This window comes from Bos javanicus, chromosome X, assembly GCF_032452875.1.
Source record: "Bos javanicus breed banteng chromosome X, ARS-OSU_banteng_1.0, whole genome shotgun sequence".
Lineage (NCBI taxonomy): Eukaryota > Metazoa > Chordata > Mammalia > Artiodactyla > Bovidae > Bos > Bos javanicus.
Window position 1 is genome coordinate 67,221,771 of NC_083897.1, and position 12,729 is coordinate 67,234,499.

General features: G+C 35.6%; 1 protein-coding gene across 1 annotated transcript in view; it reads right to left on the bottom strand.

Annotated features, from left to right (window-relative positions):
* Window positions 1-254: 254 nt before the first annotated feature.
* Window positions 255-12,729, bottom strand: part of LOC133243087 (dachshund homolog 2-like) — a 298,941-nt gene continuing 286,466 nt past the window's right edge. Inside the window, exons 8-9 of the mRNA XM_061409548.1 lie at window positions 657-832; window positions 255-561 (exon numbers count right to left, since the gene is read on the bottom strand). Coding sequence (XP_061265532.1) covers window positions 313-561; window positions 657-832 — 425 coding nt within the window. The 3' untranslated portion in view covers window positions 255-312. The remainder of the gene's footprint in view (window positions 562-656; window positions 833-12,729) is intronic.

Consider the following 12,729-nt stretch of genomic DNA (forward strand, 5'->3'; position numbering starts at 1 on the left):
ACAACAACCTGTGGGCTCACTGCTCCTTTCCTCTGGTTCTTGGTGTGTGTAAGATTTTGTTTGTGCTCCCCAAGACTAGAGTCTCTTTTTATGTCAGTCCTGTGGAAGTCCTATAATCAAATCCCTCTGGCCTGCAAAGCTTGATTCCCTATGGACTATCAGTCCCTTTGTAGACCCCCAGGCTGGTAATCCTGACATGGGGTTCAGAATCTTCACAACATTGGGAGAACTTCTTTGGTATTATTGTTCTCCAGTTTGTGGGTCATCTACCTGGTGGGTATGGGATTTGATTTTATCATGATTGTGCCCTTTTCAGCAGTTCCAGGCTATATCTGAGAATATTTCTATTACTATGGAAAATATTTCCAACACAATGTTAACTTTTTCAGTTACACTGAGTTTGTTAAACTTACTTCTGCTTTGAAGCTCAACTGCCAGTTGTCTTTCAAGGTTTTCTCTAATTTCTCTCTCTCTACAGAGCTCCATTTGCAGTTCCCTTTTTTCTTGTTGAATCTGCTTCTCTTGAATGCGAGCATTATCCAAAGCCACTTTCAGTAAACCCTGTCAAAGTACAGGAAATGACATACGGTTCATCTTATCTGTTTTAATTTCTCAAATGTGAAATAATTGATGTAGGTGCTAATGTCTTGTATTACATTTATTTTGTTTATAGAAATATTGTTGACCTGAATGTTGGTCAACAGAGTCTCCACAGAGGACAGACTATCAGCAAAAATGAATGGTCCAGGAAATCCAGGAGGCAGTGCCTGCCCAGGAGTCAGTTGGATCTTGTCCAAGGGTGACTTCATCATTGGAATTTGAACAGGTACCTCTTCTGCAAAAAACAAAACTAATATCAGAAGGTTCATAAACTAATAGCTCAAAATCTTTACTATGTTTCCTTCACCTCTAATAGCATCTATAAAGATTTTGTTTCTAAAGCTAACTGATGGAAAACTCATAATTGGAAGCCACACCTATTTTGCACCTGACTCTAACTTCTCAAAAATAAATGTTTCAGTAAAGAATCTGTGAAATGAAGCAACATTTACTGCTAACTGGCATAAAGTTTTTAAAAACAAATTTAAGATATCTTCATTACTATCTATAAGTTAAATAATCCAATCATTTCTTAGTAAAACATAAATTGCTTTATATGTTTCTCTTTAAATGTATATATATATCTATGTCTATATCCATCTACCTCCATGTTTTAACACATTTATTGGAATATAATTTACATATAATAAAATTCACCTTTTGAATGTATGCATCACTAATTTTTACATTGTACATCCATTACCAAAACTCTATTTCAGAATACCTCATTCACCCCCAAAATAATCCTTATGCCCATTTATATTAATCTCCTTTCCCACTTCAAGTCCCTAAAACTACTAATTTAATTTTTGTCTCTATAGGATTGCCTTTACTAGGTGTTTACATAAATAGAATCATACAGTAAATGGTCTTTTTGTCTGTCTTTTGCTTAGCATATATTTTTTGAGGTTTACCTATGTTGTGGCATGTATCAGTGGATTTTTTTTTCCTTTTTATTGCTGAAAAGTTTTCTATTTCATGGATATATTACTTTGTGTTTAATCATTCACTAGTTTAGGATCTGGACTGTTTTCCAGTGTTACCTCTTACTTTGAAGACTATTTCTTATGAAAAAAATAATAACCTATGGTGTAAAGCCACAAAATGTATATTTTCTCTCCTTTTATTTGTATATTAACTTCTACACACTCATGACTTTAATGAGATTCCTTTAAAGCTTGATATGAAGAGACAGAAATAGAATTTTTGTCTAATAAAATATTTCAGGTTTGGCACAGATACATCTAATTACAAAAGGAGTCTCCTGTTACTTTGAGAAGCTAACTAATTGACTATCTACTTGAATTCTGGTTGAAAATCTTTTGTGTGAGATGTGTGAACCAGATAGCAAAATTTTCTCTGCAATTAGGAATTGGAGATTTTTTGACATATGTAAAAGCAAACTTCTACAGAGGTAATCATGGAAAGTAATCAAAGTCTGATATTGTTAAATGGCTTCTATAGCAGTGTACAGTGAATTGAATCACAGCACCTCAAACAAAATTATTCTATTCACCACAGTTTCCTTATTTCAGTAACTCAGCACATGCAAAATTTGAAAATATGCATCTCTCTGGTCATAAAAAATTTCAGTGACCCTATATATATTGAGACTTATTAAAAAATATTAAAAAAACTAGACTTGAATCTAGACTAGAAATCTAGAATTTTCACATGGTTTGAAAACAAAACTCTACCTATTGGTTCTGGTCCTTGTAAGGATAGGAATATGGATTTGTCATAGACTTCATTTTTCAATTGCCCAAGCAGCCTATAATACTTAGTGTCCAGAGTCTTGAATCCCATTGATTTCACAGTCATCATGGTTTGCTGTGTGGAAACCTGTGGCATACAATTGTGGGAACTTCTGTGGGATTACTTAATGGGATAGCATTATCTCTGAATAAAGTACTCTTATGTAGATCACCTATACAATTTCTAATTTTCTAAAGCCTATAGAGATAAAAATGCAAACAATTATTTTAGAGAATAAAGTTTCACATTATTTGAATCCAAAATGTTACAGGGCATTTGAATATTGGTTTTAAAGAATTCAATAATATGGATAAAATAAACTGTGAATTTCCTTTTTGCACAGCAAACTATAAGGAACATCTCTATAGCACTGGTGCAAAGACAGAAATATAGATCAATGGAACAAAATAGAAAGCCCAGAGATAAATCCATGCACCTATGAACACCTTATCAAACACAAAGGAGGAAAAAATGTACAATGGAGGAAAGACAAACTCTTTTAACAAGTGGTGCTGGGAAAATTGGTCAACCACTTGTAAAAGAGTGAAACTAGAATATTTTGTAACACCATACACAGAAATAAACTCAAAATGGATTAGATCTCTAAATGTAAGACCAGAAACTATAAAACTCTTAGAGGAAAACATAGGCAGAACACTCTCTGACATAAATCACAGCAAGATCCTCTGTGACCCATCTCTCAGAGTAATGGAAATAAAAACAAAAATAAACAAATGGGACCTAATTAAACTTAAAAGTTTTTGCACAATGAAGGAAACTATAAGCAAGGTGAAAAGGCAGTTTTCAGAATGGGAGAAAATAATAGTGAATAAAATAACTGACAGAACATTAATCTCAAAAATATACAAGCAGCTTAATACAAGAAAAATAAATGACCCAAACAAAAAGTAGGCCAAAGAACTAAACAGACATTTCTCCAAAGAAGACATAGAGAAAAGATGCCCATTGCCACTAATTATCAGAGAAATGCAAATCAAAACTACAGTGAGGCACTATCTCATGCCGGTCAGAATGGCTGCCATCAAAAAGGCTACAAAATATAAATGCTGGAGAGGATGTGTAGAAAAAGGAAGCCTCTTACACTGTTGGTGGGAATGTAAGCCGGTACAGCCATTATGGAGAACAGCGTGGATATTCCTTAAAGAACTGGAAACAGAACTGCCAGCAATCCCACTGCTGGGCATACATACCAAGGAAACCAGAATTGAAAGAGACACATGTACCCCAATGTTCGTCGCAGCACTGTTTACAATAGCTAGGACATGGAACCAACCTAGATGTCCATTGGCAGGCGAATGGATAAGGAAGTTGTACATATACACAATGGAATGTGACTCAGCTATAAAAAAAGAATGCATTTGAGTCAGTTCTAATGAGGTGGATGAAACTGGAGCCTATTATACAGAGTGAAGTAAGTCAGAGAAACATCAATACAGTATATTAACACATATATATGGAATTTAGAAAGATGGTAATGATGACCCTATATGTGAGACAGCAAAAGAGACACAGATGTAAAGAACAGTCTTTTGGACTCTGTGGGAGAAGGCGAAGGTGGGATGATTTGAGAGAATGATATTGAAATGTGTATATTACCAGATGTGAAATACATGACCAGTCCAATTTTGATGTGTGAAACAGCACACTCAAAGCCGTTGCACTGGGACAATCCAGAGGGATGGGGTGGGGACGGAAGTGAGACAGAGGTTCAGAATGGGGGGGACATATGTGGCTGATTCATGTCAATGTATGGCAAAAACCACCACAATATTTTAAAATAATTATCTTCCAATTAAAATAAATAAAATATTTTAAAAGGAACATATTCCCAGGAAATGGTTTTTAGTAAAACTAACGAATAATATCTTGAACCTAAATGCTTGATGCATGTGTTTTATAGAATTTGCTTATAAATTAACCCTAACCTCTTACAGAACTTTTCTTTCTTCCTTCCTTCTCTCCGTCCTTTCTTTCTTCCTTCTTTGTCAGTAGTAGCTTTAGAAGAGGCAAAGTATTCCAGAGAGAATGAACACAGATTCTGTGAACTATTTCAACTACAAGGTTTGAACATTGGAAATATCTCATTAAAAATCTAATTTATAAAAAATGTCTTATGTAGCAGCTGTAATGTCTCAAAAGGCTCATTTCTCAACAACTAATGAAGCAATATTATGCTTTATTTATCGAAGTCTTGATTTAGCTAGCATTTTGTCTTCTGCCTATGAATGAATTAAGTGGATAGATAGAATGACTTCACAATGATCTATCAATATTAACAGTAATTAGGGAGTTTCAACATATTTATATTGGTGTTTATAAATCTTCAAGATGAATTTATGTAGGCTCATAGAAGATTTATTTTTGCAAAATGAACCACTACAAAGTTAGAATGTTGACTTCCTGATGATTCATATATAACATAATGTTTCTCCTGAATAAATATTTTGTATCAAGGCAGAATTCTTAAAAATATGGATTATTTGTCATGTCTTACTCTACACACACATGTAACCTCAGTGGTCAGAATCAGAGGGGTATTCTATTAACAAAAATCTGAAAAGGAAAGCAGTAAATTAAGTATGCATAAAACAAAATTAAAACTACATTAAAATCTCTAGAAATCTTCTATTTGGAGATTAATGAAATTCCATTAAATTGTCTGAAAGGAAAATTACTATTGACTAAGAAGACAGGTTGCATGGACTATGGTTTGTAATGTTGCTGTACAGTAGATTGAAGTTTCAAAACTGTATTACTCTTCTTTAAAGAGACAGACACAGCTGAATTAGGTGCTACTTGCTGCAATGAGGATCAAATGCAAAAGAATCATATTTCATCAGACCTAGTCAACACCAGGAAAATAAATAGAAATATAAGAGGTATGCAGGCAATGATTCATTTTGATAATCTGGCCCAAGAGAGACACACAGAGACAGCACACAGATCTAAGCTTCTACTAAAAGACAAATAGGACACAGAGGGTGGGAACTGAGATGACAGTAGAGCAGAGATCATATCGATTTTCAGCAGCCGTTTTCACATGGATGAGATAACCCTGGACTCTATTTGGCCCATTGTTCATATTCTATCTGTCCCACAAGAAATATATTTCCTAGTCCTAGAAAAGGGCAATAAAGAAGAAGGATTCTATTTATGACTTCTCATGATTAAGTTTCTGTGCAAACCAAACACGCTTTTCCTGACCAAGGTCATATTGCATTTTAAGGTCCATAATAGCCAAAAACTAGTTGAAGTGTATTATATTTCGGTGTATATAAGTGAAAACTGTCAAACCATTCATCATTTTTTTTTAATTTAAGTCACAGGCTACAAAAATGAATGATCTGAGTAGCACTTACATTTTCCTCAGAGTTTGAATAGATGTACTTTTATGTAGGATTTTATTAGGTAGGATTGGAAAATCCTTATTGGCAATGAAATTAAATGTGGCAAGTACTAGAAATATATACTGTTAGTGAAATAAGAGAATCTCTTTTTAATCCAGGGAGAAAGTGTTTTGATGGAGAAATTTTATTTAAAAGTCTAGTGTTCAAGATACATGTATTAAAATATTTAGCAAAACATATGATGCAATGGCATAAACAAAAAGATAAAGATAGAACTGCTATCTAGTTGAGGATAGGAGCAATGCCTGAATTTATTGAAGCAAATTGGAGACTACTTTTATTGAACATGTTGGTTAAACCTGCCATACTTTGCAATAGCACTTGTAAATCCATTTAGAGAACAAGCTGTTAATTTTAATATCTTACTTTTAGGGCCCAGATGAATAAATATAAAAGTTTACAAGAAGTTTATTTATAGAAAAACATATAAACATATGGTAAGTACTCAGGATGGAAAAATCGTTCTAAAAATTAAAGTCAAGGATGCTGGAGACTTTCTGCTTGACTCTAGTGTTTTTCCATTTTTCATGGGGTTAAGTGTTTCTTCTTTCCTCTGGGCTTTGAGGATTGTGGTACAGGAATAGAAATTGAACACAGCTGAATCACTTAGCAGTGGAAAAATGCAGCCACCTACCAGGTCATCAGTTTTCATTCTTTAACAAATAAATTAAATTTCATTATTTCAGAGCTTTCCCCTAAATAGATCTAGCCCAGGGGATTCTGTTTTGTTGGTGTCACTAGTATTACATTTGGCACAAGCAAGACACCTGCTTCCCTCTTCCAAAATGAGGAACAATAACAATAACAAAATGACCAACTGTTGTGAAATGATCTGACCTGCATGAATATGAGGAAGTGTTCATGGTCTGAGTTGAACAATGACTCAAGTGTTGCCATCATCAAATTTGAAAAGAAAAACTTGATCCCCAAATTGTTACATTTCTTTAGGGAATCAAAAAAAAAAAATGCTGATAAATGAAAACTGAAAGTTAGTAGCAAAGGAATGAAGGGTCACCAGCCTGAGACAGTGAGGCAAAATACTTTTAAACCAATTATGGCCCTGTATTGCTCTAGATGCTTAGATTAGCAATTTGGAAAAACAGACTCCCTTTATAAATTATTAATTAGAAATAAATCATCTTTCAGATAAAATAGTATGCTGATAATAAATATTGTATTTAGTGAAGGATTTGGAGGAAGTATGATACTCAGTCCCTTTCATTAAGAAGCTGACACATTATTTTGGAAAAAAGTCAACAAGTTATAGAAGTGTACAATTATAGAAGTGTACAATTATGTGTGAAATCATGTGGCATAGATTAAGTGCCCCTCTGAGTTCAAAGAATGAGAGATCACTGTGGTCTGGAGTAAGTACTCAAACTAATCTATTGACTCTAGTTGAAAAGTGTTCCCACTGCCCTTAGAGGAAAGTCCCATGGAACTTCTCTAGGATATTAAGTGTTGCGATAAGAAAAAGTTTCCTTGCTCAAACTAGTGTTGAAAAAAATTTCTTTGAACAGTATTAAACAGTTTTCTTTAAAGCAAGAGCTGTCAGATAAATTACAGGGTGCCCAGTGAAATTTGAATTTCAAATAAAGAACAAATTATTTGTTTACTATATTAATAAGTATGCCAAAACATTCTATGGAACATCCTTATGCTAAATAATGATTTGTTTAGCTGAAATTAAATTTTACTGAGCATTTTGTTCTCATTTTTATTTACTAAATCTATCAAAATAAAACATATCAGAACCTTTAAAATGCTAATTATAAATATTAACATAGTTAGAAGTTAAAACAGATAGCTGAGACCATAGTGACAAAGAGTAAAAGATGCTAGAACTTGACTTTCTATGTTTGCAATACTGCTCTGTGATTTGCTAGCCCCAGGAAAATTTCCTTAATCTTTCTGTGCTTCAATTTACTCATCTGTAAAGTTAAGATAATAATAATATTTATATTACAGGGTTGTTATAAATATTAATAAAGTAATATTTGTAAAGTTATTCAAAGTAAAGGCAATATACATGCTTGTTAAATAAATTGTTTATTGAAAATTCCCAGGAGTGGAAGAGGAGACTACAGTAATGTATTTGACAAACTAAGCATCCACTAAAACCTCATGAAATGACATGTTGAAATAAATCCTCTTTTGGAAGCCAGAGTTGGATGACTCTGGCTTCACTCTAAATTAGGCCAATGTTAAGACCAGTGGCTCTCAGCTGGGAGCAATTTTCCTGCCCAGAGGAGAGCTGGCAGTAGCTGGAGACATTTATGACTGTCAAAACTGAGGAGGTAGGGGTGTGTGCTACTTGCATCCAATGGTAGAGGCCAGGGATGCCCAGCCCCCTCCTCCATCCCCACCAAATAATTATCTGGCCCAAATGTCAATACTGGTTGAGAACCAGAACTGTTTCAAAATTATATAGGAAAATCTCAATGAATGAACAATTAACTAGATCTCCCTTTCTGTACTAAACTTCTAGAGAGTTTAATATGCTTAATAAGACAATAAAGTACAGTCAGTGATTTAGAACTAACACAGTAGTTTACATGGTATGTTTTAGAGTTCTTAGACATTTAATTTCAGGTTCCTGACTTCAGTTCTTTGCTCAAATATCACCTTATTAGTGAAACTTATGCAAAACATCTGATTTAACATTGCAGCCTGAACCCCATTTCCATCCCCTTTACATGATTTTTTCCTATAAAATTGATCACCATTTAATATACAACATAACTTATTTATTCTTTATTTTTGTTACATGTTTCAAGGATTCCTAGCTAGTAGAGTTGTAATGAATCCGCCTGCCAATGTAGGAGACATGGGTTCGATCCCTGGATCAGGAAGATCCTCTGGAAGAGGAAATGGCAATGCACTCCAGTATCCTTGCCAGGAAAATTCCATGGACAGAGGAACCTAGTGGGCTACAATCTATGGGGTCGCAAAGAGTTGGACATGACTGAGCATGCATAAGGTAGCAGTGGCTACATTTCATTTTATTACAGTATACTCTCTATGAGAGTGGGGACCTTTTAGTGTTTTTAATGTTCCTATTGCTGTCTATCTGGTATTTAATTAACTATCAGGTATCTACAACAGTTGCAATGATTTTGAATACATACCAATAATCTTAAACCGTGAGGTAAAACTTCAGATCATCAGATTTATTCCCCTTTTTTTTTTTCTATTTCAAAAGGTAATATAGTACATGAATACATAATTTTAAAAGTTTTTTTTTTTTGTACAAATATATGGTGAAAGGAAGGAATAAATAGGGGACTGAAGTAGAGTTTCTTGTCAACTCTTAGCCTTTCCAATAGAATAAATAATTATTATAGTCTACAGATGTTATCACTGAAATCATATTGATTATATTATTTGCAGCAAAAGATGGAGAAGCTCTATACAGTCAGCAAAAACAAGACCAGGAGCTGACTGTGACTCAGATCATGAACACCTTATTGTCAAATTCAAACTTAAATTGAAGAAAGTAGGGAAAACCACTAGACCATTCGGGTATGACCTAAATCAAATCCCTTATGTTTATACAGTGGAAGTGAGAAATAGATTTAAGGGACTAAATCTGATAGACAGAGTGCCTGATGAACTATGTACTGAGGATCGTGACATTGTACAGGAGACAGGGATCAAGACCACCCCCATGGAAAAGAAATGCAAAAAAGCAAAATGGATGTCTGGGGGGCCTTACAAATAGCTGTGAAAAGAAGAGAAGTGAAAGCACAGGAGAAAAGGAAAGATATAAGCATCTGAATGCAGAGTTCCAAAGAATAGCAAGAAGAGATAAGAAAGCCTTCTTCAGCAATCAATGCAAACAAATAGAGGAAAACAACAGAATGTGAAAGACTAGAGATCTCTTCAAGAAAATTAGAGATACCAAGGGAACATTTCATGCAAAGATGGGCTCGATAAAGGACAGAAATGGTATGGACCTAACAGAAGCAGAAGAGATTAAGAAGAGGTGGCAAGAATACACAGAAGAATTGTACAAAAAAGATCTTCATGACCCAGAAAATCACAATGGTGTGATAACTCACCTAGAGCCAGATATCCTGGAATGTGAAGTCAAGTGGGCCTTAGAAAGCATCACCACAAACAAAGCTAGTGGAGGTGATGCAGTTCCAAGTGAGCTATTTCAAATCCTGAAAGATGATGCTGTGAAAGTGCTGCACTCAATATGCCAGCACATTCGGAAAACTCAGCAGTGACCACAGGACTGGAAAAGGTCAATTTTCATTCCAATCCCAAAGAAAGGCAATGCCAAAGAATGCTCAAACTATTGCACAATTGCACTCATCTAATACGCTAGTAAAGTAATGCTCAAAACTCTCCAAGCCAGGCTTCAGGAATATGTGAACCATGAACTTCCGGATGTTCAAGCTGGTTTTAGAAAAGGTAGAGGAACCAGAGATAAAATTGCCAACATCTGCTGGATCATCGAAAAAGCAAGAGATTTCTAGGAAAAAAAAATCTATTCCTGCTTTATCGACTATGCCAAAGCCTTTGACTGTGTGGATCACAATAAACTGTGGAACATTCTCAAAGAGGTGGGAATACCAGACCACCTGACCTGCATCTTGAGAAATCTGTATGCAGGTCAGGAAGCAACAGTTAGAACTGGACATGGAACAACAGACTGGTTCCAAATAGGAAAAAGAGTACATCAAGGCTGCATATTGTCATCCTGCTTATTTAACTTGTATGCAGCATACATTATGAGAAACGCTGGGCTGGAAGAAGCACAAGCTGGAATCAAGATTGCCGGGAGAAATATCAATAACCTCAGATATGCAGATGACACCACCTTTATGGCAGAAAGTGAAGAGGTACTAAAAAGCCTCTTGATGAAAGTGAAAGTGGAGAGTGAAAAAGTTGGCTTAAAGCTCAACATTCAGAAAATGAAGATCATGGCATCTGGTCCCATCACTTCATGGGAAATAGATGGGGAAACAGTGGAAACAGTGTCAGATTTTATTTCGGGGGCTCCAAAATCACTGCAGATGGTGATTGCAGCCATGATATTAAAAGATGCTTCCTCCTTGGAAGGAAAGTTATGACCAACCTAGATAGCATATTAAAAAGCAGAGACATTACTTTGCCAACATAGGTCCGTCTAGTCAAAGCTATGGTTTTTCCAGTGTTTATGTATGGATGTGAGAGTTGGACTATGAAGAAAGCTGAACACCGAAGAATTGATACTTTTTAACTGTGGTGTTGTAGAAGACTCCTGAGAGTCCCTAGGACTGCAAGGAGATCCAACCAGTCCATTCTAAAGGAGATCAGCCCTATGTGTTCTTTGGAAGGAATGATGTTAAAGCTGAAACTCCAGTACTTTGGCCACCTCATGTGAAGAGTTGACTCATTGGAAAAGACTCTGATGCTGGGAGGGATTTCGGGCAGAAAGAGAAGGGGACGACAGAAGATGAGATGGCTGGATGACATCACTGACTCGATGGAAGAGTTTGAGTGAACTCCGGGAGTTGGTGATGGACAGAGAGCCCTGGCGTGCTGCGATTCATGGGGTCGCAAAGAGTCGGACACGACTGAGCGACTGAACTGAACTGATGTTATGGACTTCCCTTTTGGATCAGATGGTAAAGTGTCTGCCTACAGTGAGAGAATCCGTGTTCAATCCCTGAGTCGGGAAGATCCCCTCGAGAAGGAAATGGCAACCCACTCCAGTACGCTTGCTTGGAAAATCCCAGGGAAGGCGGATCCTGGTAGGCTACAGTGCATGGGGTCACAAAGAGTCAGACACGACTGAATGACTTCACTTTCATAGATGTTATGACAAACTGAAATTTTGCAATTTCAAAAAATAGTTGATATAGTTATCAAAACATGCCTACTGTATATTTATTGAACCAGTCTGCATATCCTAGTCCTTTGAGGACTAAAAAGAGTAATAGTATATACATACTTTTCTTTTATCTTTGAGATGTATTATTGTATTAAAGCAAAAATGACTGATTTTTAAAAAATCCATCTGTATTTTCTAGAACATAGAAACAGAAAAAAAGCTGAGGACTTGGAATAGAAAGAAATTTCATACAAAGAATAGAATTTGATCTAAAAACTGCAAGAGAGACAAGAATTTTCAATATACAATCAAACAGCACTAGAGGCATGTTCAAGTCTCTGCTTCAGAAAACAAGCCCGGTTACCTCTGTGAAAAAGGGCTGCAAAGGGGAGAACAATAAATGAGTGGAAAGCTAATATGTAGGAGTCTGCATTAGAAACTGGCAAACAGGAAGCAGGTGTGGTCATAGAGGTAAAGTGGGAAGGAAGCTGATGCTTTAAAGAGATGTGTTTAGGAAAAATGGGGGAGAGAGTACATATTTCCATCAATCAGTTGCTCCTTCCAGGTGATAATGTTTCATTGCCCTGGCTTAATCTGCAAAATAGCCTCAGGGTTCTAATATAACCCTGCTTTTAAACACTTACTGGAGGTTCAGTCATCTAGCTGACTGCAGATGCTATAAAGCAGATTTTTCATTTTGCTTCCCTGCCAGGAAATGTGCAATCATTTCCATCCACCAGGGAGGAAAATTCTCTTCTTAATCTGGCACAAATCAGGAAGAAAAATTTACTGCTCTGATCTGGCAGTCCTGCTAACTTTAAAATCACTGTTTTTTTTTTTTTTTTTAATCCCTTAGTTAACATATCTAAGTAGATCAGTGGAAGGTACAGGAGAACAACTTATTAATCCAGTACCTTAACATCAGTGGTTGGTAAACTTTATCATGCATTGGAACGTCCTGAAGTTCTTTAAAAATTTTTTCCAACTCCCAAATTTTCTGATTCAGTAAGTTTAGGGTAGGCCCTAGCAACTGGAATTACTAAGTACCCAGCTGATGTTTTATGTTCCTGGTGTGGAGATCACAGTTTGAGAAACCACTGAACTATATAAAAGTAAATTTTG